Below are 27983 nucleotides of genomic sequence, written 5' to 3'. Positions count from 1 at the left end.
AGCTGAGGCATGCCTGAGAGCAGGGAGAGAATTTGAAGAATGTCAAAATCCAAGACTTGTCCATTAGAATGTATTTATTTGAAAATATATTAAAATGCCTGGGTAACACGTCACAGTGAATGGTCAAGCTTGGTCCCTCCCCACAGTCCATCCCTGCTTAGTAGAGTGTCCTGCCTTTCCAAACAGCAGTGGGATGAGACTCCTTCATTCATCACTGGCTTCCATGACTTCCATCACGAGAGTTCGTGGTCCTGTCATGATGAGGCTGCTGATGGTCTGATAGTCCAGATGCAAAACACACGCACCATTCACTGAGAAAACAAACTGGCACACCTGCAAGAGAGGAGGGAGGGGTTACCTTCAGTCTCTTGGCACCTTCTGCCCATGACTGACTGGAGCCAGAGGCTGTGATGCAAATAACTTGCCTCAAAAGCCTTGAAACCCCAAAGCATCACCACTCCACAGCTACACTGATATCACAGCTCTACAATCACTGTATCATAAAAATGGGACCAAAGGGATTTAGATTGTGAGCTAACAGAGAAAAAAAGACTCATTTATGAGCAGTGGTTCATTTCACAGATGGAAATGAGGCACAATATTAACATCTAGCAATTTGGTAGCAAATGAGATTAGGTAAAGAGAAATTAACTGGGCTCTTCAGTAAATGAAACAAATTCATCCATCCCCTCCGAATCCTGCCTGAAGCAAACAAGGAGTCACACTCTGCCTCTGAAGGATCCCATTATTTCAAATATCCATGTGACTTCAGATTTATATCAGCTTGTAGAAATGATTCTCTCTGGCTGCTGGGGTCTTTATAGGGAACTGGGAAACTCAACATTTCTTTCATGCATGCCTAAAACTCTATAGGTGAAACTCATACATGCCTGGGCCCAAAATGAGTTTCAAGATCTCAGTTCATTTCACCTGAGCTGGAAATACTGGAAGTTACTTGATGAATCAAATCAAGGCATCAGTCTAAGGTTATTCAGCTTTCATGCACATGGAAAAAAGCTCCATGTAGAACTCCATTGCTGATAGCAGGGAAACAAAATGTGTTGCATTTCAGGAGCTGTGAGAGCAGGTGATCCAGGATAAAGCTCTGCTCCTTCCCTGCTTCACTGGAAAATCACTGGAGCTGAACTGGGAATTCTCTGCTTTGTTTTCAGCAGCTCAAACAGTTTTGACAGCTCCCAAGTCTACCACGGGGATGGTTTAGTTTTGAGAGAGTTTTTTGAGTTCTAGCTGCCCACAGCCCCTGTGCTGCCCTGGCAAAGGCAAATCCTCCCCTGTGCCACTGCACAGGGTGCACTTTGCCTACAGAGGTCATCCTTCCCTCCACCTCTCCCACAGCTCCATGTGCTGACTCCATAGGTCTGATCTCCACTGCAGGAGGTGGGATTATCATGGAGGATGTGTTCAGCCCAGAAAGCTCAAACAGGACAGAAGTCTTGCCTCCAGTTAAGTCACCGTGAGGAAGAAGTACCTTCATCCCTGCAGCAGCAGCAGGTCCTCCTGGGTCCACTGCCTGGATGTGGCAAGGTCTTCCTCCTCGGACCACAAACCCCCAGCCCACTGCATCCCCCACAATCTACAGGCAGAACAAAAGGGTTTTAAAAACCAAGGAATGGGCTGGATAGAGGAGATACAACAGTTCCCAGAGAGATGGAGAGCTCATGATCCTAGTCTCTTCTGGGTGGGAGAGAAAGGGTTGTGCTCCAGTGAGATGCAGAACTGGTTAATTGCTCTCTGCAAAGCTGCTTTGTGATTAATATTCCCTGCCAGCAAGAGCAGAAGAGTGAAGCACAGGCAGTATTAGGCTGAAGTGCAAGGCATGCAGCGAGAGTGTGCTGAGAACATCTCCAGAGCACGCACACGGTGCCTTTTCCTTGGCACAGCAGAGCATTTCCAGGGTGGAAGTAGCCCCTCTTGCCTTTTCCACTCTGATCTCAGTCTGTCAGAGCAGTTTGCTGTAGTACTGCGGCCCTCTGATGTGACTAAAAGAGAAAAGGAATTCCCAAGAGACTTTGCACATCACCCATATAAATAAATAACAGCAACTGCAGAGCTAAGCAGGAGGAAATGAGCCATGAAAGGCCCAGGCTGGCAGAGTTGAAGGGCAGGGCAAGAGCATTCAGGAGGAGAATGAACAGCACGTCCTCATACGTGCCATGCTAATCACCAGCTTTATTTTTCTTGCTCTTTCCCACCACTTTCTATGGCACACTTAATTTGGGAACCTTATCCACAGCTCCTTTTGTAACCCCACTGGTGTCAAATCAGTATGGAAGACAGCCCCCATGGTTTCTGTGAGATCCCCTCTTTCAGAGGCAGGCAGTGAAGACATGAGTTTTACACAAAAATAACCAAGCACAGTAAGACCCACAGGTCAGGAGTTGTCTTGCAACGTTTACACCCAGCACCCACCAGCCCTGCCTTGACCCGTCCTACAGCTTTAGAAATAATTAGAAAAGGAAAAGGCTCAAACTCGAGTTGTCTGCAGCATCCTGGAGATTTGTCCATGTAAAAAGCCCATCATAAGAAAGGCAAGAGTGGCCCTTGGATGCTCCCCCTATTCTGTGCTGCTGATGGATCATATCAACACACCCTGAGCTGCAGAGGCACCTGAAAGATGCATAAAGCTGTGCATAAAGCCATGTGACAGAGGATGAGTGTCACAGTCTCAGCTGTCACAAGACTTACTGATTCTATAGTCTGCATGGAGCTGGATGAATCAGAAATCATAGAATCTCAGTATGGGTTGGATTGGAATGGACCTTAAAGATCATCTCATTCCAACCCCCTGCCATGGGCAGGGACACCTTCCATTCAACCAGGTTGCTCCAAGCCCTGTCCAACCTGACCTTGGACACTTCTAGGAATGGGGCAGCCACAGCTGCTCTGGGCAACCTGTGCCAGGGCCTCACCAAAAAAACCCTCCAAAATGGGAGGTTTTTCCCTGTCCAGGAAACCTTGTCTTTCCTAATCTACCCCTTTAATATACATTAAACTTTTGCAGGGGCTGAGCACATTTTCACCCACAAGAATATGTGAAGACATTTCCCCGCTGAGAGTCACCAACCAAAAGCCAGGATGATGTGACATGCAATAAAAGCTATAACATAGAGAGGTCAGAGCAGCCAACAGAAAGCCATCCAAGCACAGGCAGGGAGCTGAATACTGATGGATTGGCAATGCCATTCACAATGGTCACTCACAGTCAGAGTTTTCTTGACATAAGGGGCCCCAGGGGACAGGAGCTCTTCGTTGGTGACGGGTCTCTTTAACACTAGAGCAGAAGGTGACAGATTCTGTCAGAATCAAGGAGTTTGTACTGTAAAGTGCTTAACAAGGCAGCCTGGGGATTATCCATTCTGCACACAGAACTCCTTGCATTCATCTCAGGGTTTTTCCAAACACTTGCACAGCTTTTTAAATCACAAAGCAGAGGTGAGGCTGACCCTCTCCTCTTGATGAGCAAGTCTGTGCCCTGAAGGAATTGATGTATCCCATGTAACAACAGGACAATGCAGAAGCCCAGACCTGATTTGGGGTTGCACTCGGCCACAGGAGGGAATACCAATGTAGGAGCAGCACTGAAGTAGGGGTTGGAGTTTCCAGAGAGGGAAGTGATGCTACTCCTTCGAACTGCTGAGACAATTTTGATCTCCTTGTTGGTCTGGACTGAAAGAGGCAGAAATAACAATTGCTCAAGGAGGAAACAGTCTAGTTTAAAATAACAAACTTCACCCCCCAGTCTAACCCACACCTGAAAGGTAAGCACCCACTGAAGATGGCATTTGAGCTTAGAAAGAATAAATCCAACTTCAAAGAAAGATCTAGAGCTGAGTTGATGCTAAGCTGAGTTATTTTCCTGGGATGGGGAGCTGTGACAGAGATTGCCACTGTGTTGTGACATCCACCACAAACCAGTGGGATGGGGGGGTCACTTCACAGGAGGTCTGGAGGGACATCCTACACTCTGCTGGAGCAACACCCTTGGACACTCTGGTGATGTAATCCTTGCTTTCACACCCCTCCACAAACACATCCAGTTACCAGAGAGAAAGCTGGTGTTGCCTGGGTCCGGGTTGAGCTTGCGAAGGCAGAAGGGGCTGTCGGGGCTCTCGGAGAGGGCACGAGAAGAGTTCTCATTGAGCAGCTCTGTGAGACGCCGCCGCCGGCGGAAGTTGATCCAGAAGTGGTACAGGATGTCACTGTCAAAGAAGTGATGCCGATTGGAGACTAGGAGAGAACAGGGGAGGAGGGAGAGGCTGAGGGGTGCAAAAAATATATAGCAAATAGCCTGAGTGACCCCAGTGAATTGCTTTTAATGCCTCTGTGCTCTACTGCGGTTTTTCTGACTGTTTGAGAACGCTGCCTGCAGGGAGGGAGGGACAGCATGGCCACCTCCCCAAGAGGTGCCATCTCCCAGGGGTGCACTTGGTGTCACAGCCCTCCACCTGCCCCTCAGAGGACTTCCTGCCTTCCGAATTGCAGGTTTAATTCCGGCAGGTGGTTCTGATGTCCAGCCAAGCAGAGCTAAACGTTACATCCTCACACCCCAGCCCTCCAAACCCAGGGGTGGATCCCAGGCCTGTGGCCGGCGGCTTTGAAGAACTGAAGAGCAGTAGCTCAGATTTCAACTCAAAGCCTTTGCGGGTGGTGCAAGATTGCTCCGGTTTCAAAGGTCACCAGCTCCAAACATAGAACTAAAAGGCTCCATTGCCATCTCCAAGTGGGCACTTGACCAGCACTTGTTGCATGACATGAATGGGGGTTTGTTCCTAGCACAGCCTTGACAGTTATGCTCATCCCTCGCTTTCCATCCCAGCTCCAGCCAGACTCTTGCTCACCATGCTGAATGATCCCATGCTCCAGCAGTGCTTGTCCCAGCTCCACGGCTTCCTGTCTGTTTTCTACTTCTCCCTCCTGAACGAGCCAGTCGACCATCTCACAGCCTAGGAAAGTCCTCTGGTACTTCACCGAGTTCTCCTCTCTCACCTTCAGAATTGACTCTTCCACGCTCACCAGCCTGGCACAGAGGTGGGACAAGGCTCCCGTGACACTGCACATCCCTGCCATCCCTCACAGGAGCTGCAGCCACACAGAGCAGTGACACGGCTCCCATGATGCTACACATCCCTGCCATTCCTCATGGGAACTGCAGACAGACAAAGCAAGGCCAAGAGAAGCGAGCAAAGCATTGCAGCCAGAACCGCCTGGGAGCAGCGGGAAAGGAGGGAGGAACACAGAGCTGCAGTCAGGCATCTTTATAAATCTTCATCACAGCAGAGGGAGCAGCTTCAGCAAAACCAGTTCAGCTGCCACCTCAGCTAAAGAACGCAGGGAAAGCAACCAAATGCAGGAAACACATGGCAGATATCCAAATGGATGGAGAAGGTGGGTTTCAGACAGCACATATTCCATCTGCAGCATATGTGAGAGCAAAATCCAGTGTCTCCACGAGAGGGTGCAGCTGGCTCAGCCATGAGACAAGTTGGCTGGATGCTCTCCCCATCCCACGGACTCTGCTGCAGATCAAAAGCAAAGTCCAAGGGATGCACATCTGGAGAAGGGGCACGGAGACACCCGAAATCACCACTTGCCCGGATGAAGGACTTCTCCTTCAGCAGCAGTTTGTGGCTCTGATCAGCAGCGTGTGAGGTCATGAAGGTGTGAAGGGGCTGTTAAAGGAAACAAGTCCAGAGGGTGAGCTGGGGCTGAACCCTGGGAAGGTGGCCCGGATTTAAAGCCAGAAACAATCAACACAGGAAAACCTAAACACTTGGAGGTGGAAGGAGTTTTCTTTACTGTCTGAGAATTAGTTTTTCCATGACAAATTTTGCAAATAGACTGAGACACAGGGCTCCAGGCTCACAAGGGTGTTGAAAATCCCATACCCTGCTGACTTTGGCCACAAGTCCTAAAAGAGCTGGTGGAAGTAACTCATTGGAGGAGGGTAGAAGGTCACTGGGAATGGCCACTGGACATTCTAATCCCAGGAGCACTCAGACTGAACTCTAGTGCTTCCCTATACAGATCCCAGAACCTGCACTTGGGCTGGAGCCCTTGGAAGCATCCATGAGTTCATAGTACAGCTCCTGCCCCATCCCCAAGGATGGTGGTTGTCCTGCAGCTGTGACCGGGCTCAGGAAACAGCATTTCCCAGAGGGACAGCATTGGGTGCAGAGAAGGGAAAGCGAAGCCAGCAGGAGCTGTGGCTCCCAGCTGCAGAGCACCAGCAGCCAGCACAGCCAGCAGAGCACATTCCCAACACCCCAGTGCCGGGATAGGACTCACGTACTTCTCATAAAGACTCTGCCCTCGCATGAACACCTTCACATCCTTGCTGAGAGGGAAGGTCCCGTCATCCTTGCGGAAGCGGTAGAGCAGCTTGGCATCCTTGTAGTCCGAGTGCTCGTCGCAGACTGGAAGAGTTCAGGGGAGGGATGTCAGTCAGTGAGGGACAGGCAGGGCTCACACTCAGCAGGATGTTGTCTCCAGGTTCAAAGCTGTGAGGGCTGCTCCGTGTCCTTCTCCGTGCCCTTTGCACCATGGAGCAACCAGCATCCGAGCCTTCAGTCCCCAAAAAGTAGCTGCTTATAAACACCTGCAGCCCATGCTGGTGGGAGAGGTCAGCCCCAATGTACAGACCTCGGGAAAGCTGGAGTTTGAGTCTGCAATTGATCCAGACACTAAAACATTTATTAGAAAAAAACGGGATTTTTTTTTTCCTTCTTTTAATTTAAATGTTTAGGTTTAGACTAAAAGAGAACAAACAGAATTCCCTCAATCAACTTTTTTTAGAAAGCTGCTGCCGCTGTAAGCAGACTTGGAGGACAGAGAAAAAAACCCACACTGCATCCAAACCCCCATAAAATCACCTCTGTCTGTCAAAAATACTTGTAAGCTAAAAAATATAGTGGCATGAATTTTTCCACAGCATTTTGTGCCAACCCTGCCCAATCCATTTGTGTGGCAAACTGACCTCAAGAGAAAGTTTTCTTCAAAGCCAGATGCATAAAACTGCAATAATCAAATCTGTCTGAAAAGTCTTGGTTTCATCTTGGGCATGGGCACACAGTCTGTAAATGAATGGCTGTTAAGTCCATGCAACCTTTAGCAGGTAAATAACTGGGATGCAGCTTTGAGATAAACTTGCTTGCAACACATTCCTAGACTACAAGTTAAAAAAAAAATAATAAAATGATGACAAAAAACCAGCCCAAAAATCACACACCAGCTTTTAAAAGTCAGCCTGTGTTCAGGTCCACACATCTGAAGCAAGAAGAACAAAGTTCAATGGTAAAAAAAAAAAAAAAACCACACAAAAAACCCCAAACAAACAAACAAACAAAACCAAACCAACCAACCAAACAAACAAAAAAACACCAGAGAAAATAATATGCCTGCAAAACAAAGAAAAATTGTCAAGGGAAAACAGAAAACCCACAAATGTTTCCTCACTAAAGTAACGTCATCCACTAGAGTGAAATTCAAAAGGCTCAAGACACTTCTTGTGAAAATTTTAACACTTTTTCCATCCTTCTGAGCAGACCAGCAAAACCACATTCCCCTTTTGGTGAGCAGCAAATGCCAAAACTTGTCAGATGATCTGGAGTTCACCATTCCTGCTGAGCAGTTGTCTCGGATGAAATCAGGACGCTAAAGCCGGTGAGTCATCAAGCAGGAGGGCAGGATAAGGTTGTTTGAACAGTGAAAGTTTGCATCTTTGTAACTCCAAGGAGCAGCCATTCTGATTCCATTGCAATCAGGAATAAAACTTAAAGCCTTACAGGACTGTGCCCATAGAAAACCAAAGCACTTTTACTGTTTAAAGACCATTTTCAATGTGTTTTCAGCGTGTAATGGAACCAAAGCTCAAACCACATCAGACAATTAAGAGGCAGCACAATGATCTTCACGAGATAATTATCATCTGGGTCCCAGCAGAGAAGAGGGCAAACAGTTTAGTCAGGCAATTGCCAAGCACCCAGAGCAGTGCTGCATTAGCAGGCAGCCTTCTTTCCACAGGGCTAACAAAAATTAATGGACAAAAAGCGAGTTGGAAAGTCAACTTCTGTGTCCTGCCAGGAATTATCACAGAGGCAGGATGGACACATCCCAGTCAGCAATCAAAACAACACTGGCACCCAGTGCTGCACAGGTTTAATTAACTAATGGACTTATTTGAAATTGTCAGCTGGAGAGATGGAAAATTAATCAGCTTTAGGTGTTAATGGTTAACTGAGAACTCCCTGCTTCAGCTTTGTGCTTTTGTGATAAAGCACAGCAGCAGTCTATTTTTATTCAAGGCAGTTTAATGTAAAGAAAGTAGCAGATGGCAATAGAGAGTGTTTGCATTGCAGTGGTCAAAGGCAGCTGTTTCTGGACCCTGGAGGAGAGAGGGGAAGAGAGGACTGGATTTGGTGTGGTCATTGCTTCTGTCTCCTCAGCTGCACCCTCGCGTGACAAACCACCACCCAGCTCCAGGTTATCACATCTCCTGTCCCAAAGACCTGGGAGCAAGAGAGCTCAGCCACAGCCCTTCCCACCGATGGCAAAGGTGTCCAAGAGCTATTTGATAATCTGGGACTTTTGTTCCTGATTGTGCCTGAAAATCACATGGAGAGAAACTACCTTTTGCCAATCTGAAGCATTTGTTTTCTGTTGTTATATTGGGATCAAGGGCTGGACCTTGGGGATTGCTCTGCAGCTCAGAGACAGGCACAGAGGTCAGTACATGACCTGAGTTAATCCAGAACTCCTGAAAGTTCCAAATAAATTTTAAAAAGAAAAAAACATGAATTACTAAGAGCTGGGCTTGAGCATCAAGCTGCCTTCTCCCCTGTCCCCATCCTTTTTTTTTTTTTAACAAGTTCCATGAACAAGCCTTTGAAACACACTTAAATCCCAAGAGAGGCATTCCTACAGGATTGCTTCAGCTTCAGGTTCACAGGTACCAGATTACTTTTGCTTGGAGTGATGTGGACTCCACAGCCCCACTTGTCCCATCATGGGGAAACTGAGAACACGGGGCTCTTATGGAAAGAAAATTAATTTTTCTGCAGATGTGAAGTGTGTGCTGTGATTCAGCTTCCACTTCTGCATGACACAAACATGAGCCAGACCGGCTGCTGTGCAAATACCCACCTGGCTGGATACAGGACAATGCAGGCCAGGTGTTACTGAACTTGCTTCCAAATGGGAGACACTTCAGATGCCCTTTAACCAGCACACAGCCCAAGCCCCTTTTCTGATGGGCAGGGAACTGGCACGTTCCCCAGAGCAATGCACCATCACACGGATCCAGCCCCATGCAGCCTCCTGCCTACCCATCCTCTCCCAGCTTCTCTAGGAGAGAAGCTTCTTCCCGTAGGAAAGTGGTGGACAGGGACCTGGCCACACTTCTGTATCCTGGGCTGACGGACACACGGTGAGCAGACACACAGACACCTCCCTGAGGGGGCTCAGCAGGCAGCAGAGACACCCACACACCGTGATGGATGATGTAGTGGTCCATCAGCTTCTGCATGAGGCGGATCCCGGTCTCCCGGTCCGGCGCTTCCTTGTGGTCGATCAGCCAGTCCGTGAGTTCCTTCGCCACGAAGCAGTTCGGGTACGTCCGGAGGTGGAAACGTCTGTCCTTGATGAGCTTCCCGTCGTGGAGGCGAAGCCTGGAGGGAAAGGCAGCCACTGAGCACAGCTGGTGCCACAGGGGAATTTGGGTCTGACTGCCCAGCATCTGTCCAGCTTGGAGACACTGCTGATGAGCTGGGACTTCTGGCAACCACCCAGAGACTAAAAAATTCAACCAAATCCCTTGGCATTGCAAGACTGGATTAGTCAATCCTAAGGAGCCTCTCCTTCAGGCCCTTCTCTCCTCTTGTTACTCCGCAGGTTATATAATTGCCTGCATCAGGCATAGTCTGACCCACACATGTCTTTTTGCTCTAAGCAAGCCTCTAAAAAACACACAGCAGCAAACCAGAGGGGGTGAAGAGGGGACAAAACTCAGGAAAAAAAATAGCAGTACGTATATTTGTCATCTTGGCACTGTTCTGTGTCTAGTTCTCCTTCCCCATGACCATGAAAACAGGAATAAAGCTGCCCCCAGGACAAAGTCTTAGTCATAGCTCCAGGTGGGAGCAGTAACAGGAGCCTTGGTTTCTTCTGTCAAAGCAGTGAGTGCCAGGTGGATCCCATCACTGCCCACTAATCCATGAACCACTAATCCACAGCAACAGTGGACAACAGTCCTGACATTTTCTGCTTCAAAGTGGGATTGACTGGGACAGAGTTTACAAAAACAACAACCTTCCTATCCTGAAAACCCCGATGTTATGGCTAGTCTGCAGCTCTGATGGAAAGATATATATGGGCAAAAGTACTCAGGTGAGCATGGCTTTGACTTTCAAAAGGACTTTAACAACTGAGCAAGCCACAAAGCACAGAGTTCTTCTGTGTTCCAGCCAAAGCCAACCCAGTCTGGCAGGAGATCTGTCCAGGGGCCAAAGTTCTGCCCTATAGTCATGACCATTCCCAAAACACCAAACCTGGAAAATGCAGGCTGTATGCAGCAGGCTCAGAAGGGAGATATTAATTAAACTTCTCTGTAACTCCAGGATGTTTTTGGTTTCAAATTATTCTCCTCAATTCCTAGATTTGCCCTGGGCCAGTGTATTTTATTAAGGCATTAATCACTGCAGCCTTTCCTTATTTCATGCCTTGAGTTCTTTTGTTCTTTGTGGAAAAGTTCTGTGTACAACACAGCATGCTGGACAACAGTTTTAGGTACCATATGAGAAGTTTAAGTACCCTAAAAATCTATCAGATAATAATGGATTATCCTCTATTGTAGGATTTACAAATACTAAGGTCCTAAAAATCTAAAGATAAAAACTTCTTTAAGATGAAAAATCAGTAATTGATTATTGCAGTTAATGCTGAGGCTACTGCAAGCCAGTATGATTAACAGAAATTTTTAGACCTCCCTGGAAATTCAAAGTTTAAACCAAAGATTCGTGCAGAGCCAGCTCCTGGCCTTGCCTTTGACAGACCTCCCTCAAATCCTGAGGTCTATATTCAGCATTTCACTCTTTACCTGGAAGGCTCATTCCCACAGGTGACCAGAACTCATTCTGAATACAGATTTTACCCAGAAAGAACAGTCCACTGACAGCTGCCTTGCTATTTTTAGAGGTTTTGTCTTTTTCTTTCCTTTATTTCATGGTCCACTGTCAAAATGCAATCAGGCACAGCCAGCAGTGACTACAAACAGGCTCCCCCTCCCTCTGCTATGGGGGAAGACACAGTCAATTTTATATGCTTTCTTTCCTTTGCAATTAGCAAGTGGGAAGGCACTTTAGAGGCATGTTTGGTAGAGATAAGAAATGTTCCAAGAGTGCTCTATTGCCATAAAGAGTCTGCAGGACTCCATAAACATTATATATAGAGATATATACACACACACATATATATACATTTATATATATATACACACACTCAGACATGCCTTTCACATAAAATAACACTTAATTCAGACACACAAGGCCTGAATCATTGGGAGAACACTATTTCCCCTACAGATATTTTTTTTAATCGTGTTTCAGAATACAGAAAAAAAAATTCAGAGGTCTTGCAGAAGAAAAATTAAAGAAAGGAAAAATTATTTCCAACAAACAGTGCTGCTAACACCTAAGATTTAAAAATAAAAATAAAAAATGCATTTATTCTGAAACTATCCTGTTGGGGGAAATTGTCGGGACAGGAGTTAGGTGGTATTTCAGCACCTCTGGAGCAGCAGCACGTTGGAGCTTTGTGGGCTGTTTTAAGACTGTGACAAGTTTTCCCTCTGTCCCACAGAGCCAGGGCAGCGGAAAAGGCACGACTCGAGTGTCCTTGTGCTCTTTTCACTTTCCTCTTGTTTACTGTTTCCTGTCAACTCTGAGGAGACAAATTTTGTCCTTCAGACACAGGATGTAACAGCAACTGCATCTTCCAGCAGCTCTTGTATGATGGTAATAAAATAAAGCATGACTGGGTTATAATCATGCTTCCAGATTAAAAAAAAAAATTAAGGAAATATAAGTAATGCAATATTATGAGTTTTCTAGATGGCAAAATCTACCCCGTGAACATATTATTTCTCCAAAGGGAAAAAAATAAAAGGCAGAATAAAGCCAGGATAAAACACTTGCTGGAACATGGGAATGGGCTCTTATGAAACACTCTTGGCTTGGCAGTCAAAGAGCTGCTTCCATGTGCGTTTGCTTTGCCTTGGTTGTGTTGGGTAAGCAAATTGTTTCTGTGTCAAGGTCACTACAAAGCCATCATTATTCATCCTTCTGTAACCTTGTTGAAAGGGACATCCACAGCAGTGCAAACAGAAGAGAAATAAACTCTCCATCACCTCCCCTGTAAACAGACCTTGAGCATCTCAAATGCCAAGGTGGATCTTTCAAGGATACTAACTGCAGTTCGCATTCCCAAAGCAGTTCAGCACTAATGAATGGCCTTGGAAAGATGCCTCATCCCAAGGATCTTTTTTGTTCCTATTTTCACAGAAAAAAAAAAGAACTGAACAAAAAAAAACCCCAAATCAGCTAAGTGCTCACTAAAAGGTAACAACAGCCACAAGAGAATCTGCAAAACAGCTGCTGGAGAGGCACATTCAGGCGAAACAGGCACTGCAAACAGTTTGTTGCACCCCCAGTCTGCAAAAGCACCAGTACATGTGGGAAGAGGGGAGAGCTTTGCCTGCCCGTGGCAGCCCAAAGTGGTACAGAGATGTTTTCTTTTCCTGCTTGTATTTAAAACAGACCAAAATCTCAAAAAGAAACCCCAACAAGCACAAGTCTATTTCCTAGTCCTCGCTTTTACTCAGCTTTTAGTGCTGAAAATTTAATAATTGACTTCTAAAAGTCATTCTGACTATGTAGTATCATCTTCTGAATAACATTCACTGCTGCATCAAGCAGTGCCTCACGATTCTTCAAGGAACACATCCCCACTAGAAGAGATACAAGTCCAACAGAGAACCACCAAAACTCCAGCAGACCCAAGATTTTCGGGCAAGAATACAAATTTTTGCATGTTCAGCTACACATCTTTAAATGAGCCCAATTTCCAGAGCATCAAAGCATGAACACTTTGTTTTACAGCATCGCAGTTTGATTATCCAAATAAAACACTTGTCACCTCTGAAAACTAGGGACAGTGGCTGAAATCACAACTTTGTTCTTCATAGGAGAAAGCCTTCATTGTCCTCTCACTTTTTCTGTGGAAGACATAAATTTACTGAGTATATTTTATGTTTAAGAGTGATTAATGCAGCTTAACAGAGTTACTAGAGCCCAGCTGGTTCACTTGACCATGGGAATACCCACGTGAGAGTGCACAAGGGCTTGTCCATACTTGAGAGTCTCTGATTACAGCAGGGTGTGAATGCAAAGCGTGGAAGCTGTTCCAGAATATCTCTGTGCAGATAAGCCATTTGTTGCAATTAGAAGTGACTAATTGGGCCTCTCTTACAGAATGCCACCCAGGAACACACAACGCCCAGTAAAACTGGAGTGATTTTCATGCAAGTTTATATGTCTGAAACAAGAAGACTGGCAGCAGATGTGAGGAATGAGCCCAAGACAGCAGTCCTCTCAAACTCCAGACCGGAATATCAATTAGAATTTTTATTTTCATCTTTTTAGTGGAGAGAGACTCAACACCCAAAACTCCTCTTCCCCTTTAAAAGACCAAACAGCAGCATCCTCATGGAAGCAGAGAGAACCTAACAGACAGACAGCCCAAACCACACTGGCCTATCTCCCCTCTCTTCCTTTAGGATCCATTTGATTCCCAGCCATCCCCACGAAGCATTCCCTCACCCTTCTCTTGTGCAGCTATTTCTGGCTGGGAAACACATCCTGACACTGAACAGACTCATCCCTCTGGCCAAACCAAACTCGGAGGGATTTGCAAACTTGCTGGGAAGCCAAAGAACTGTAACGATGGAGCAAAGGTTTGTTTGACTAAACGTGATAGTGGGGAGGCAGGGCAGGAAGTGGAGAACAGGGAAAAACAAATGTTTGATATTTCGTGTAGATGCAACAATGTTATTTGCTGATGGAGGTTTACAGAGTCAGGGCAGCCTGCAAGGCTCCTTCACATGCTTCTGTATTCCATCTGTGGGGAAAAGCAGGGGGAGAACAATGTGGGTATTTAGCCATGTCCCTCTGCTGTTGTCTGAGACATCATCCAGCCTCTCTGCCTCAGCTTCCCCATTGCTGTGCATCGGAAATCCAGGTCCCAGGAAGATTCATACCACTAACTACTTACCTGCCAGGCTGTAAGATCCCCCAAATAAATATTAAGCATGTTCTTCATCACTCAGTTCTCCTTCTAGTCAGGGGTTCAGGGAAAGAGGAGCCCAGCTGCAGGCTGGTGTCCATCTCTTCACCCTCCTCCCCAGGTTTCACACCCTGTGCTGGCCAGCAGCTCCTTCCCGTCCTTCTGCACTGGCAATGGGCTCCTACCCAGACCAAAGCAGAAGGATGCAACTGCAGCATTCCCAGCAACCAGCAAAAGGGCCCTTCTTTCCATCACTGTGAACTCTCAGATGGGTGTCCCCAAAACTACTTGAATTTTGGGTTTTCTATTCAACTTTATCCCAGTGGGCAGTGTACTAGAAGAGATCTGTTCACAAATAAATTTACTGTATCCCCTTCTCCACTTTACAGCCACAATCACCCAATGGTCCAGCATCTGATATGCTCCTGCCCTGCAAGAGGTACAAGGAAGACACATCACTCCCCACACATGGAGCACAGTTTTAACTCACAACTTGATTATTTTATTTTCTCTCTGAATACCTGATCCTTTCCTTTGGCCCTGGCTGTAGGACTCATTTTAAACCTCATTCACCCCAGATGAGTAAAATACTGGAAATATAAATATAAATAGGACAGAAATACGAATGAACTTTCCCTGCCACTTTGAACACTGGCTGTGTTTTCAAGATGGGGCCCCAGTCCTTAGCTGGAAGTTATCAGCCCTTGATACAGTGCAAATAATAAAGCTAAAGCTAACAGTACTCTCTGAGAATGGACAACAGAGCAACTCCAAGCTAATTTTAGGAATCTGATGCTAGCAAAAATCAAACCGTGGGACATTATTCAAAGATATATTTCCTAATTTCCACCCACATTTCAAAACAAACCAGAATGGCTCCAGATACAAACAAGCACATTCTGCTCAAGAGCTAGGAAAGCCCACAGTCACATGCTTTGAAGCAAGTGAGGGTTCTGCCCCCAGATGCACAAGGAACATGCTTTCTGAGCCACACAGGTTTTCTTGCATAGAATAGATTTTTGTTTTCATAGGAAAAAATAAATCTCAGAAGCTGCTTAAAAGCTGGGACTGCAAACCAGCAGAAGTTCCCAAAAGTGACTTTCAAGAGAGGTAAGATCCAATTCAGGCACATGGCACTCAGGAGATGCCCTTCCAAGTCACCCCAAAGTCCAAGCATCCCCAGAAGTAATGCTGACCCCATCCAGGCAGGGACCAGGGACCTTGGGGGGGCTGCTCAGTGCCAGCACACCACGCTCTGCACTTGGGGGAAGGTGCAAAGGGAGAAAAAAAAATTGTTGCCACCTCAACCCACTTGCCAGTTCCTGGCACCTGGAGCTGAATTGCAGGAGATGCCACAGAGGAGCAGCAGGACAAGATAATGTGGGAAAGGACCTGGCTCAACGCTGGTTTGGTGGGTGAAGGAAGGATCAGCAGGTACTGGGGAGGGGGCAATACTGATACCTGGGGGGAAAGTGTTTACTCAGAGATAAAGCTTTGAGCTTCCTGCTGACGGGATAGAGCCCATAGCCCCGGGTACAGCCCTGCCTCAGGCTGGAGGAGGACCCCACGCCTCCTACCTCAGCTGCTCTCCAGCAATCATCACCTCTGCCCGGTAGTGCTGCTCGGTGGCTTTCTTCTTCAGGCTGCTGCTCAGGCTCTCCATGCCGGGCTGACGGTGGGAGATGCTCCCCATGGGATGCGGGCTGGGAAGATCCGGGCCCCCAGCGCCGTCCCCGGCCGCTGGCAGGGTGCAGGTTGGCAGCCTGAAGTTGCTGAGTCCTGCTCCCCGCCTCTCCTTCCCTCTCGGCAGGCTTCGGAGGAGGAGCCTGTTGCAATCCGAGCCTGGCTCTGCGGGCTTCTCACCCGCTGGCTCCAGCCAGGCTTGGGCTGGGAGCCGGGAAGGTGGCAGGGATGCTCCCAGCAGGCTGGGACAGCGTCCGCTCTGCTCGCTCCGGGGAGGTGACTCCGGCAGGCTCCGGGCACACACGGGCTGGAGGATGAGTGGTTTGATCAGCCATCAGACGGACAAAGCACTTCCTTCCTTAGGCTGTAACTGCCCTACAAGGGTTCAAGGTGTGCCATTCCCCAGCACAGGCCACGTGCCTTGTTCTCATCCTCCTCCCTGAGGACTTTCTGCCTCTCCCCAGGGTGGGTTGCATCCAACAGCACGGCTAACACTTTCTAAAAAGGGAGTTCAGAGCAGCTTGAGCCATTCCTCAGTGCAGCAGCCATCACATGGATGGCTGCTGGATGGAGAAGCACAGGCTGTAATGAGCAAGAGCTGGCAGTGATGAGTCTGGGGCTCTGCAGGTGCCAAGCTGACACTGGATACCACCTTTAAAACCTGCCTCCAGCACTGCTCAGCTGCTACCAGGCATTTCCATTACTTGAGGTACTTTCTTCAGGCCAGAGCTGACCTAAAAGTGACAGTGGGCAGCAAAGAAATGGGCAGAGGAAGTGGGATGTGGAGATGGTTGATTACATCCATCATTACCACCAGATTCATCTGAAATGAGATTTCCATTAGTTAAAGCAGGAGTGAAAAATATTGGCTGGCATAGAAGATCAAACCTCAGAAACACTAAAGAAACCTACCAAAAGAGTGTGTGGAGAAGACAGGAGCAAGGGAAGGGAAGGAAATTTTATCAGCTGAGGAGTTTCTACTTCAGTTTGAAGTCTGATAAAGCATTAGTAAACTAAATGCTGTCTTTAATTAGTTCATCTTTAGCAGCAATTCATCAGCCAGCAGTGAGTTAGCCAGTACCTTCATCAGCACAAGCAGACCCTTCCAGGCTTATGTTCCATAATACTGCTAAATCCAACAAGCCCGGGTTAGGGATTCGAGGAGCACAGCACGGAACAGCCAGGGCCAGAAGGAACAGGAGACACAGGGCAAAGGCACGGCAGTAACTGGAGGCACAGTGGTTTTCCTGAATCCAGCATCACTGCTGGTTCTCTGCTGTTGGAGGAGCAGCAAAGGTGCAGCTCAGGGGCTGGACAAACCTCGCTCCCAGCAATCCTGTCCAAGTCAAACACCCGCTGCAGCCCGGCCATGCAGGGAGCAGCAGTGATGGGCTGCGCCAACAAGGCTCCCTCTATCCAGGCTCTCCCAGAGCACACTCTCTCCCATGTCCTGCTGTTCATGCCAGGCCATAAACGCAGGGGAACAGGCTCCCCTTGTGCACACGGCAGGCTCAGCCGGCAGCCCTGGGGCAGGCTCAGGACAGCTCCTCGAGTCTCCTCCGGCAGCGGCAGTGCCAGTGCTGGTGTGTCTGTGCCAGTCCTGAGGTGCTCCCGGGGCAGGCACGGGAGCAGCGTCCTTCATTCCCAACATAAATGCCGTTGGGGGAGATCCCCAAGATCCCCAGACCTGCCCATCTCATCACTCCCTGTATCGCTTCAGCTAGGGAAAAATTGCTGCTCTCTTAATCATTGCATAATAAATATTTTCCTTAAAAAAAAAAAAGAAAAAGAGAAAAAGAAAAGAAAAAAAGAGACACTCAGCACCAAGCCCGAGAGTGTTTTACTTTTACAGTAAAAAGGTAAAGGATTTCAGCTCTTGCCAGCTTCTTTCCTGAAAGACACAGGAGGAAAAAAGCTTATTGCTCCCATAAATAACCTTGTAAAATGTGCCCTTTAAATTAGACATTAATATTTCTACTTAAGCTGCAAAAACAAGGAAGAGAAGCTACTAAAAATATATTATCTCCCACTCTCAAGCCTGGGAAGCACTTCAGTCAAGAGAGCAGAGAGAGGGCACAGCAGCCAGCGATATCCAGAGCTGCTGAGGATGGTGGAGCTGTGCTCAGAAAGCTGCCTGTGGGCATGACAGGCAGATAGATGGACTGAAACTTCTCCTGAGAGGACAGAGGACCACTGTAAACCTACAGCTGTTAAAGAGAAGATGACTGTGGAGTAGCTGTTTTCCCAACAAGGACTGGGGCCAAGCTCATAACATAAACTAGTAGGCTTGAGACAAACTGGAGGATGGTTTTTCCCCTTCAGCAGCATAAAATTAAATTGTGCAAGTTGCCATCACTTGATACAAAGCCTCAAAACCTAATTGATTTTAAAAAAGGACACTAGGTAAATTCATGCAGGACATGGTATTGGTATTGAACAGGGAAATCCAGATGGTTACTTCTGTCTTCACTGGTGGAAGCTGCAAGAATATGTTAGTGGAAAGGTTACTGGCCATTTCTCCTCCTCTTTCCCTGATTTCTGTTACTGGTCCACATCAGAGCAAGGATCCAGGCCTGGAGGAACTTCTGCTCTCCATCAGCACAACACTCCAAATGTCACAACCTCAGGGGTTTTTGCACTGACATTTAGAGGGAAGAGCATGTCTTCAATTTAGGAGCAAAGCCATGCTAAACCGAAGCCCTGTGCCCCGTGCTCACAGCACCGAGCTCTTATTCAACCTCAGCAGTGCCCTTTGCAGATTTGACACCTTTCATCCCAAGCAATTTGTGTCACTGAAGGGAATGTAGGGAATACACCCTGTAAATTGCTGTTAATTCCATCCTAGGGGTGACAGCATTTCAGGGCTGGGAAAAACAATCCCTAGATATACGTCCCTCACTCCCCACACATGAAGGGATTAGTTATCAGCTCCATCTACAGATGAAAAGAGCCATTCACAGCATGGCTTTGGAGTCTAAGCCACAATGAATTGCAAGCAGCACTGCAGAGTCCCTTCATCTAGCTCTCCCCTCCAGAGGGAGTGTCTGAATTTTCCTGTTTCAATAGATTAGGAAGTAGTTGGACTCATTAAGTCTCCAGAAAAGATAGAGGCACCTCTGGGTACAGCCATGTACCTTGGTCTTCAACTCCCAACATTATTACAGCAAGTAGAAGGTTTAGCTCCCACTGATTTTTTATTTCTTTTTTTTCCTTCTTTTTTTCCCTAGCAGGGTTGAGGAAAAGACAGGAGGGAATTAGATGAGTTTGTTTTGACAAGTTGTAAAAAGATTAAAAACCTGTTTGTAAGGCTTGCCAGGAGACAGCACAGAGGACACTGTGAGCTTTCACAGCCGTCCTTGTCATTGACTGTAATGTTTGCCTTAGTCCTTTGCCTAAATTTTGTCCTCCCTGTGGCAGTTCAGGCTCTGCATTTCAAGCAGAGAGCTGGAGAAATCTCCCGTGCAGGGCAGCAGAGTCTGGCAACAGAGAGATTCAGATTTTTCCTGCTCTGAGCTGGCACATCAACACCAGCAGCTGGCAGCCAGCCATCACTTCTCACCCCACACACCGACTTTCATTTAGCTTAAGCAAAAAAACCCTAAAAAATTTAAAAAAGGAGTTCACAGCCAACATCAACACAATAAACCCCCTGATTTTGCAGGGCCCATGTTTCCTCTGAGCGAGACAGCCCATCCCTGGCCAGCTGACACCGAGCTGTCCTTGCCAGAGAACATTTCCCTCAGGGGTAAGTCCTTGTCACCAGCAAGGTGTGCTCACCTGGGCTGGAGCCCATCAGAGAGCCCAGCATTGTTTGGGAGCCAGGCTCTCCCTGCTGCTTTCAGAAAAGTTGTTTATATTTGGCAGTAAAGTTCACAGTCCACCCCTGGGACTATTTGCTGCTTAACTCATTGGTGTCAGTGCCACAGCAAATGCTGGAAGCCCCTTTGCATCAAACATCTCCATAAAACCCCCACTTGGAATAGCACGTCAGCAATACTGGGGGCATCTTGTCTGGAGACTCCTCATCCCCAGCACCCAGGGAAGGGTTTTGTAATCATAAAAGGCAGCCTGGAGACTGCTGTGCACCAGGGAAATGTGCTGCACCACAGAGACCCCTCCACTTCTGGGTTGGAAGCTGCTCAGGGGACTGGTCAGCAGTGTTCTCATAGCCCAAGAAAATTGGGAAGATTTAATACCTTCTGGTGGCAGAAAATGAGCAGATTATTCAGCAATTTCTTATTACCTGGTTATAAATCTGAGCTGGAGCTCTCTTGTCATCGAGTGTCCTTCATTTTTTTCCAGAAAAGAAATTTGGATGTTCGAGCGATATATTGCTTCTTTCCACAGAAAATAAAGACTGCTAACCCCAAGCAATCAAAAGCAAGTCAAAATAATTTGGTTGGCTACAAAGTAGCAAATAGGAGGCTCTTTGTTTCCCTTAAAGTTGTAAGCAAACACACCTCAGTCATGGTTCTCCAGAACTACAAAGAACAGAACTTTAGCTTGGAAAAAAAAACATACAAACAAAGAAACAAAAAACCCAAACACTGAAAAATGAAATTCTCCTGTGATTGTATTGCTCCAGGACCTGCAGCTTTAATAAAAACACCACCAAGCACTCACCTTCATTATGAACTAAGAAAAGTTTTCATTGAAAAAAAAACAACAAAGAACAAGTGACAACAAAAGAAATGCTCTTATGCAACAAGACACGGAATCTGTGTCACCTCCACTTCCCCATTCCTCAACATTAGAACACTTAAAACTGTCAACAGTCCTTAACTTTCAGCTCCCAAACCAAGTGTGTGGGTGTGAGACTTTGAAGCAGGGCACATGAGTTTAGTTCCCTCCATTCACCCTAAGGGTGAGACTCTTCAACATGTTTTTTTGGGTCACTCAAGTGTTGCAGACCACTGGGATGGGGACATGGAGACCTCCCTGCCCCTGCTCTGGGACATCTCTTGAGATGCATCTCTGCCGCTCCATCTCCACAGAAGCCTCTCAGGGCTCGATGATCTCAGAGGTCTTTTCCAAGCAAAACGATTCCATGATTCCTGGAGGAGCAGACTGCAGAGCAGCACTCACAGCCCCTCAGCATGGTCTGGACACCCTGAGCTCAGTCAGGGCCCTGCCAGGTGCTGCATAGTATGTGCTGTGGCCAATTCTAGACCCACATTTCTCCCAGAGAAGGAATGCTCAAGCTTCAAAGGTGGGAAAGTCTCCTGCTGTAATGGGAATGTGCTAATTATGTTATAATTAGCCTGGACTAAACACAGCCAAAGGAATCACTCCTGGCAGGGGAAGTGTAATCCTATCACAATCCATTAAAAAGAACTGTTGGCTATATAGCTGTGCCAACCTGTATCGGGGTGATGGACAGACAGCCCTGTCCCAGCTCTGTACATGAGTCTGCTGCTTCCTCATCATAAAGAAAGGCTGCTACATTGGCTTAACAGAAAAGGGACAGGGTAACAGGGACAAAAAAGCCTAGAACCTGGTATTTTTTACAGCCTGAGCTTTAAACTGCCACCATCCAGTCTGGTGCACTCGGCCAGAGAGAAGGGAGAGCTGAAATCCCAAAACAGCAAGCAAAATCAAAGGAGTATCCGTGTGTGGTTGGAAGAGAGGAATTTGCATCGTTTTGCTTAATGCAGCATGAAAGTCACCAGCAGAGGACAGGATGGGGCTGTGGATGAGCAGATACACAAGCAGGAACACATTTCTAACCCTGCATCCAGCTATTAGAACCTCATGGAAGAAGTTCCTCCAACAACGACCCATGCACAGGGACACAATCCCCTCTAGAGGAAGGAAGGAGAAGTGAGGCTCTCCACCAGCAGCATCCATCCTACCACAAGCTCTGAAAGAATCTTCAGAGAATCATAAAAAGTTTGGGACAGGAGGAGCCTTCAAGGTCATCTAGTTCCAACCCCCCCACCATAGGCAGGGACACCTTCCACTAGACCAGCACCTTCTGTGTGAGCTGGTGAGTCCCCCAGTCCTTCACAACCAGTGCAAGAGAGGGTTTGCACTGGGACTGATCCAGAGGAGTTTCAGCCCAAGGAATACATCCAACAGAGCGCAGCTGGGGCTAAGACTACACAAGAAAATGGACAACAGCCCAAGGAAGATTCACCAGTCCTGAGCTGGGGCTTTGCAGCCACTCCTCACCGCATGAGTGCTTCCCTCTGGCACTGATACTCAGACATAATTCACCTGATCGTGTCAGTCTCTGTGTCACAGCTCCTGTCCCACTGGCCAAGCACGGCTGAGCCATTTCATCTTCTATGCCTTGTGGGTTCTGGAAGGAGATGGGTCAGAAAGGCAGGTGAGTCTCTGTCTCCAACACTGGCAGAGTCCAAGGCACGTGTGGCCTTCAGCAGACAATAAAAAGCCCTTCACAACCACCATCACAGAGAGGATGGGCATTTAACAGACATGGAAACCAGTAATTCCATTCTGCAGAAGTTCACTTTAACTAGCTGGGGTATCACCAGCAGCCTAGATTACACAAGAAGTATTTATTCCACTTCTTTGATGTGCTTCGTACTCCATCACAAGTTCTATGACCAGGTGACCACACCTTGGTGTGGACAAAAGGAGACTTGCAGCAGTCTCAGATTCAGATTCTCTCTTCTTGCCAGTACTGCAGTGACACTGGGGAGCTTGACTTGAATGGTGAAGCCCTGTCTAGGTGGACTAAATTTGTAATTCAAGTCCAGTGCATTGCATTGAGCTGCACTCCAAAAGTGACAGCTGATGGCTGGAGTCAATAGGTAATTTGAGAAAACAGAATTAAAATAGCAATTCCCTCTTGGAACTGTATCAAGCTTCTATGTAAAAACAACACACAGAAAAGGTTCTGTAAAGAAGAAAATTCCTAGTTTGACCTTGATCACAACAGCCTTTATATAGGTTGGCACATCAATTTACATATATTAACCATCCATGGCAGCAGAGTAGGAAAAAAAGATGTATATACAAGTGGGTTTTTGCCCTAAGTAGTCAAACAGAGTTACACTGAAGGCAAGATGAGCAGTCCAGTGCAGAACTGCTGATATTAAGCAGGAGCACTTCAATCAGAAGTGGTGATTTTTTTTTTTTTCCTAAAAGACACACTCCAGCCTTTCTGCATTTCCTGGCAGGAGCTGATTTATCTATTGTAAAATTCAACAGCCTCAGCAACGCTGAGCAGTCTCTCTGAGGGAGCACGTTTTGGCAGGGCTTAAAGGGAAAGACAAGAACCGGTTTACATACTGTGCAGAGCTGATAGCACTGGATTTTCCTGCTTGAGCAGCGGTCATGGTCCTGCTGAGGTACAACACGACTGTTCTTGGCAGTCTAAGCAGCCAGTCCTGCCACAGACTCGGTCTCTCCCATTTGTTCTCTGCAATTGAAAGTAAAGGAAGCTTCTCCTAGAAGTCTTTTCAGTGTTTCTTTCATCTCTTCTGGTTTTAGCCAGTTTAAACATTGCCATTGGGGCAGCACTGGTGAAATTCAGGGATTGGAGGCAATGCATCATTTGAGGATAAAAAGGCAGGCTGGTTTAATCTCGCCTAAAGCAAACGTCAGCACCTTGCTCAGAGGAGGAGGCTGACCTTTCTTTTCCTGCGTTGCTGAGGAGATGCAGCTTCCTGCTGACAGAGCACAAATGGCTGGAGCCAGGACAGGCAGCATGTCTTGGCCTCCTTGCAAATTAGTGACTGAACAGACAATGAGCGATCGCACCGCACGTACGTCAGAGCTTTGGGTTCTACAGCTTCCCAACAGCACAACTCAGCTCCACTGCTCTTTTTCTGTGGAACTTGCAGTTTCCACCCCATGGCCACATCCTGCAAACCTTTGGCAAAGCAGTGGAGAGGTGCAGAGCCTAACCTGTGTACTGGGCTAAGCCTGTGGAGTTTGGGGACGTGGTGGTGGCCAACCAGCTCCTGAGAGCCCACCCAAAGCGTGTTGCAGAAGGTGGAGTGCCTGTGGATGAACATACTGGAATAGGTGGAGCGCACAAGGAAACTGGAAACATCCCCACTGCCTGCTTGCACACCTCAGAGGGCACACAATCTGATTCCTTCAAGTCAGTGAGGTGTGAAGCCCTGGAAACCCAGGGAGCCATCTTCTGAGCCTCCCCGTGCCATGGGAGTGTGCAACCAAATAATGACAAACCAGCTTAAAAACTTACTCACATTCCTGGGATCAGAGCACAGACCACAGCTGTGAAGGGGCACAGAAACTTACCCAGCAGAAGCAAGTGGACATGATAATTCAGTAGTGATCTGACTGTCCTCATGTCAGTGACTGGTATTTTCTGGTCTAGACTCCACTTTTTCTATCAGTTTGTACTGACTGGGCTCAGTTTGAAATTCAGAATACACATTACTGCTTTCATGGTATTTTGTATAAGTTGTTGGGCTCTGTATGTTGTCAGAAGAGAGAGTTGAAATCCTCTTTCCAGAAACAGCATATCCTGTTTACTTCAAGTAATCCCATGTGAAAACTTTGCATCCGACTCACAGAGCAGCCCATATGGCAAGAATGGACACAGTGACATTACCCAACTCCAATGTCAACCTTTTTTTGGTGTAAAAAATCAGTAAAATTACTCCCACAAGGCAAGTGCAATTCAGTCCTGCTGACCAAGAACATAATAAAAGATATTTTAAATTTAAATAAAGCCCAGTGCAGTCATCAGTCATCTGGAGTACTCACATGGTTGTCTGGCTAATGAAGGAAACTGGAATCTTGAACGTGAACCATCACCACCAGCTGAAGGATTGGCCAGAGGAATCTCACTTTTTGGAAAGGAAAACTGCTTCAAAAGTTACCTTTTTCTGCTGTGTTAAGTGCCTTTGTAGACAAGCTAATAAAAATCTGAATACGTAAATCTATTTGCAGTCACCTTACTTTCTATTTTATAGCTCCCCTTAAATTAAGGAGGCAACCAGTGATGTCTCAAAACTCTTCCGAATTCAAACAGACCTAAAATTAGCATTTTAAGTTAGACTGTGAAATTCCAAGGAAATATAAAGATGTTTTTGGCTCTGTCATTGACATTGGCAGCTTCCATTACTAGCAGGAAAGAATATGCCTGACACCAGCACATGGGTTTAAAATTAACTTAAGTCTGCTGAAGAAGGGCTGAACACCGTTCTGCTCCATATCTCTTTGCTTTATTATAATGCTCTTTAAAAGATGACACTGCAGTTCAAGTCCAGAACCACTCTACAGAACAATGAATAGTGTTCACTGAAATCGATATTCCTGTGAACTTCACAAAAAACACAGCAGGAAAATTAAAGATACAGTACTCCATTACTGACCAAGTTTCTGCTGGCATGAGAATGAAAGGGGGTTCTGCAACTAGAGGCCACTAAACCATTAGAATCAAACTCCAGTAATGGACATCAAAATGTTTCTTGATTTCTGTTTAAATCACACCTTTAATCGGGTCACTGAAATGTAATATTCCCAAAGTAAGGTGAGAACTGAAGTACTTGTGTAGGCTGCTACTCTCCAAGAGGACCACTGTATCTTTAAATGTATCCTGGGTTAAACAAAGGTTTTATCTACATTGTTAAATTATTGCACAGACCATTACACTGACAAGTACATTATGAACCCATGGAATGTTACAGTCTGGCCTGGAAAATAAAAGCAGCAGCATTATCCTTGAGGTCCCAACCATGAGGGAGAGCTGGCCAAGCACTTCTTGAATTGTAATCATTACTAACAGGTTTAAAGACACAAATGAAACACTTTAAAATAATCCCTAACTCCTAGGATTAGGTTTGGGAGCATTCTCCAAGACTTTCACTCTTTTTCAAGTGGCACTTAGCTTGAATGTCTTGAAATTTTTCTTTTATCAGATTACCTGTAGGAATCCAGCTGCTCCGTATTTTCCAAAGTTGAAGCCATACAAAGAAATAAAAGTCTGAAACACCAGGAAATTTGAACCACCACTGCAATGTCCAATTGTTGCAGCAGCCTTTTCACCTACTGCACCATCTCCTGGCAATTTGCTTGTACGACTTCAAATTGTGACAGCATGGAGTGGGACTGAAAGGGAAGCAGAGCCCACTGGTCACCCACTGAACACGGTGACAAGATCACTTTTACAAATCACACACTCAGATTCATGGCTGTATCTTCACTTAGACAGGCAGCCTCAGCTCCAGCAGCCTGCACTCAGTGCCTCTGCTACAGTGCTCCTCATCAGGCCAAAAAAAAAAGAAGGATCTGGGGAGAGGTTAAAAAACCAAATCCGATTCAGAAACACTCGCTCCGCACATGCAACTTGCTTGGATGCATTTCGTCAAATTGCAGAAAATTCCCAGCCTCCTACTCTAAGGAAAAGTAAAATCCAATAAAACAGAGGCTTTGTAAAAGAAAATGCCCTCATTTTGTCCTCTCCTCTGGAAGACATGATCAAAATGTTCAGACTCTGACAAGTCATTGCAAAATACCAATTTGCCTCTCAAACTGAGACCAGCTGGCATAATAGTTTGTGTCTGCAGTTACACTTTCTGCTGTCATAATGGGTTCTTTTAATCTTCCAGTAACACCTTTCTGGGAGTTGCAGCATTTTGTTGCTTCTCTCCAGCACTTCAAAAAAAAGAGATAGCAAAACTTCTGCCTCCGTCTCCTCAACTAGAAGAATCATTACCCAAAGCTCCTGCTTGAGCAGGGCCCTGGCTGTTTAATTTGGAACATAAAAGTTTCAAGAGCTACAAAAATAAAATCAGAAGAACAAACAAATGGCTCATGCCAACCGTAGCTGCAAGTGATACATAAATAAACCAGTTTTCTCCTGGGCAAAGCTCAGAGCTGAGGAGAACGTGCACACACCCCCCACAATGCTGTTGATTGAATGGCCTCTCCTGCCACGAGCTATTTCAGGAGATTTATGAAAGAGAAACTGTAATAAATTTGTATAAAGGAAGCTGAATCAGCTTTGGACTGGGCAGCAGACACGTGACAAGGAGGCAACAGAGGTGTGTGCATAAAAAACCCAAAAGTTATATTTGACATGCAACTAAGCTATGACAAAGTTATACTTGGAACTGGAGAAAAGAAGAAAAAGAACCCTCATTTTACAGTCAGGTTGTAAACTTCTGCCAATGGTACCACGAGCAGAATTGTAAACCGAGATCTCTCGTGCCTTTGGCACTTCAAAAGGGTCACTGTCAGCAAGGATGTGTCGGGAATGGCTCTGCCTGGAGGAGCACTTAGGTCCTGAGCAGCTCCAGGTCCTGCTGCAGGGGCTCAGAGACCACGAGCTTCAGAGACCACGAGCTCAGGAGAAGCAAGAGGGGAAAAAAAAAAAATCCCAGTTCTTGCAAGGACAGGGCAAGAGGAGACTAGAAAAAATACTGTGTTCACCATCTGAAAGATCCTACTAATAGAAATACAGAACCAGGTTATAAATACAGCTACTTCTACTTAGACTTCCACCTTTAAAATCTGCTGCTTTTGAGGAATTCATGATTTTCCTTCCTTTTAACACTCTTGATATTACTATAAGCTCAAAAACCCCTCTGAAGAGGAAAGAAATGACGCGTTATTTAAGTTTTGACAACACTGGTTGGTTGTTGAACAAATTAACTGACTTTAAAAAGAAAAGGTTTTTTAGGTAACTATTAAGATTTACAGGGTTCACAGGAAGAACTCCATGCTGGCAGTAAAGCAGACTACATAAAACATGAAGTTTTCAAGCGAGCTGATTGTTTTCGTGCTGAGTGTACATTTACAACCCATCCCCAAAAATAAAATGGGATGCCTATGACACCTCTGCTGTTAAAGTCACAGTTCTGCAGAAGTTACGGTTTGTGTCATGCAAAGCAATTTGATGGGTCAAAACTGAGACATAACTGAATCTTCTGTTCCATTCCTTAATGCTGACAAGGAGTTTCTGAAGTTTCCAAAATAGTGTTTCTTTAACAAGATCCAGGAAA

General features: G+C 46.3%; 2 protein-coding genes across 8 annotated transcripts in view; both read right to left on the bottom strand.

The window, feature by feature from the left end:
- Positions 1–60: 60 nt before the first annotated feature.
- Positions 61–16161, bottom strand: LOC108506351 (DEP domain-containing mTOR-interacting protein-like). Its single transcript, XM_017833280.1, has 9 exons — positions 15930–16161; positions 9505–9683; positions 6311–6434; positions 4860–5038; positions 4063–4248; positions 3547–3687; positions 3222–3292; positions 1490–1594; positions 61–333 (listed from the first exon to the last, which is right to left on the bottom strand). The coding sequence occupies exons 1-9, from the start codon at positions 16043–16045 to the stop codon at positions 205–207; spliced, it is 1230 nt and encodes a 409-aa protein (XP_017688769.1). The 5' UTR covers positions 16046–16161; the 3' UTR covers positions 61–204.
- A 9022-nt stretch (positions 16162–25183) lies between these two features.
- The window catches only part of ARFGAP1 (ADP ribosylation factor GTPase activating protein 1), a 21922-nt gene continuing 19122 nt past the window's right edge, over positions 25184–27983 (bottom strand). For all 7 annotated transcript variants that reach the window (XM_017833217.1, XM_017833219.1, XM_017833223.1 and 4 more), the window contains one exon: positions 25184–27983. This exon is cut by the window's right edge and continues 1449 nt beyond it. The gene's annotated coding sequence lies outside the window, so the exon portion shown is untranslated.

This window comes from Lepidothrix coronata, unplaced genomic scaffold (genome assembly GCF_001604755.1).
Source record: "Lepidothrix coronata isolate B3197 unplaced genomic scaffold, Lepidothrix_coronata-1.0 Scaffold212, whole genome shotgun sequence".
NCBI classification, from domain to species: domain Eukaryota; kingdom Metazoa; phylum Chordata; class Aves; order Passeriformes; family Pipridae; genus Lepidothrix; species Lepidothrix coronata.
This window is presented reverse-complemented; position numbering and strand designations above follow the sequence as displayed.

Bases quoted from the DNA above. Each gene is read 5' to 3' on its own strand.
- LOC108506351 (XM_017833280.1), bottom strand. From the start codon at position 16,045: ATGGGGAGCATCTCCCACCGTCAGCCCGGCATGGAGAGCCTGAGCAGC. The intron at 9,684-15,929 runs GTAGGAGGCGTG...CTTTCCCTCCAG, and splicing joins ATTGCTGGAGAGCAGCTGAG to GCTTCGCCTCCACGACGGGA. The intron at 5,039-6,310 runs GTACGTGAGTCC...CCTCTGTGCCAG, and splicing joins GGGCAGAGTCTTTATGAGAA to GCTGGTGAGCGTGGAAGAGT.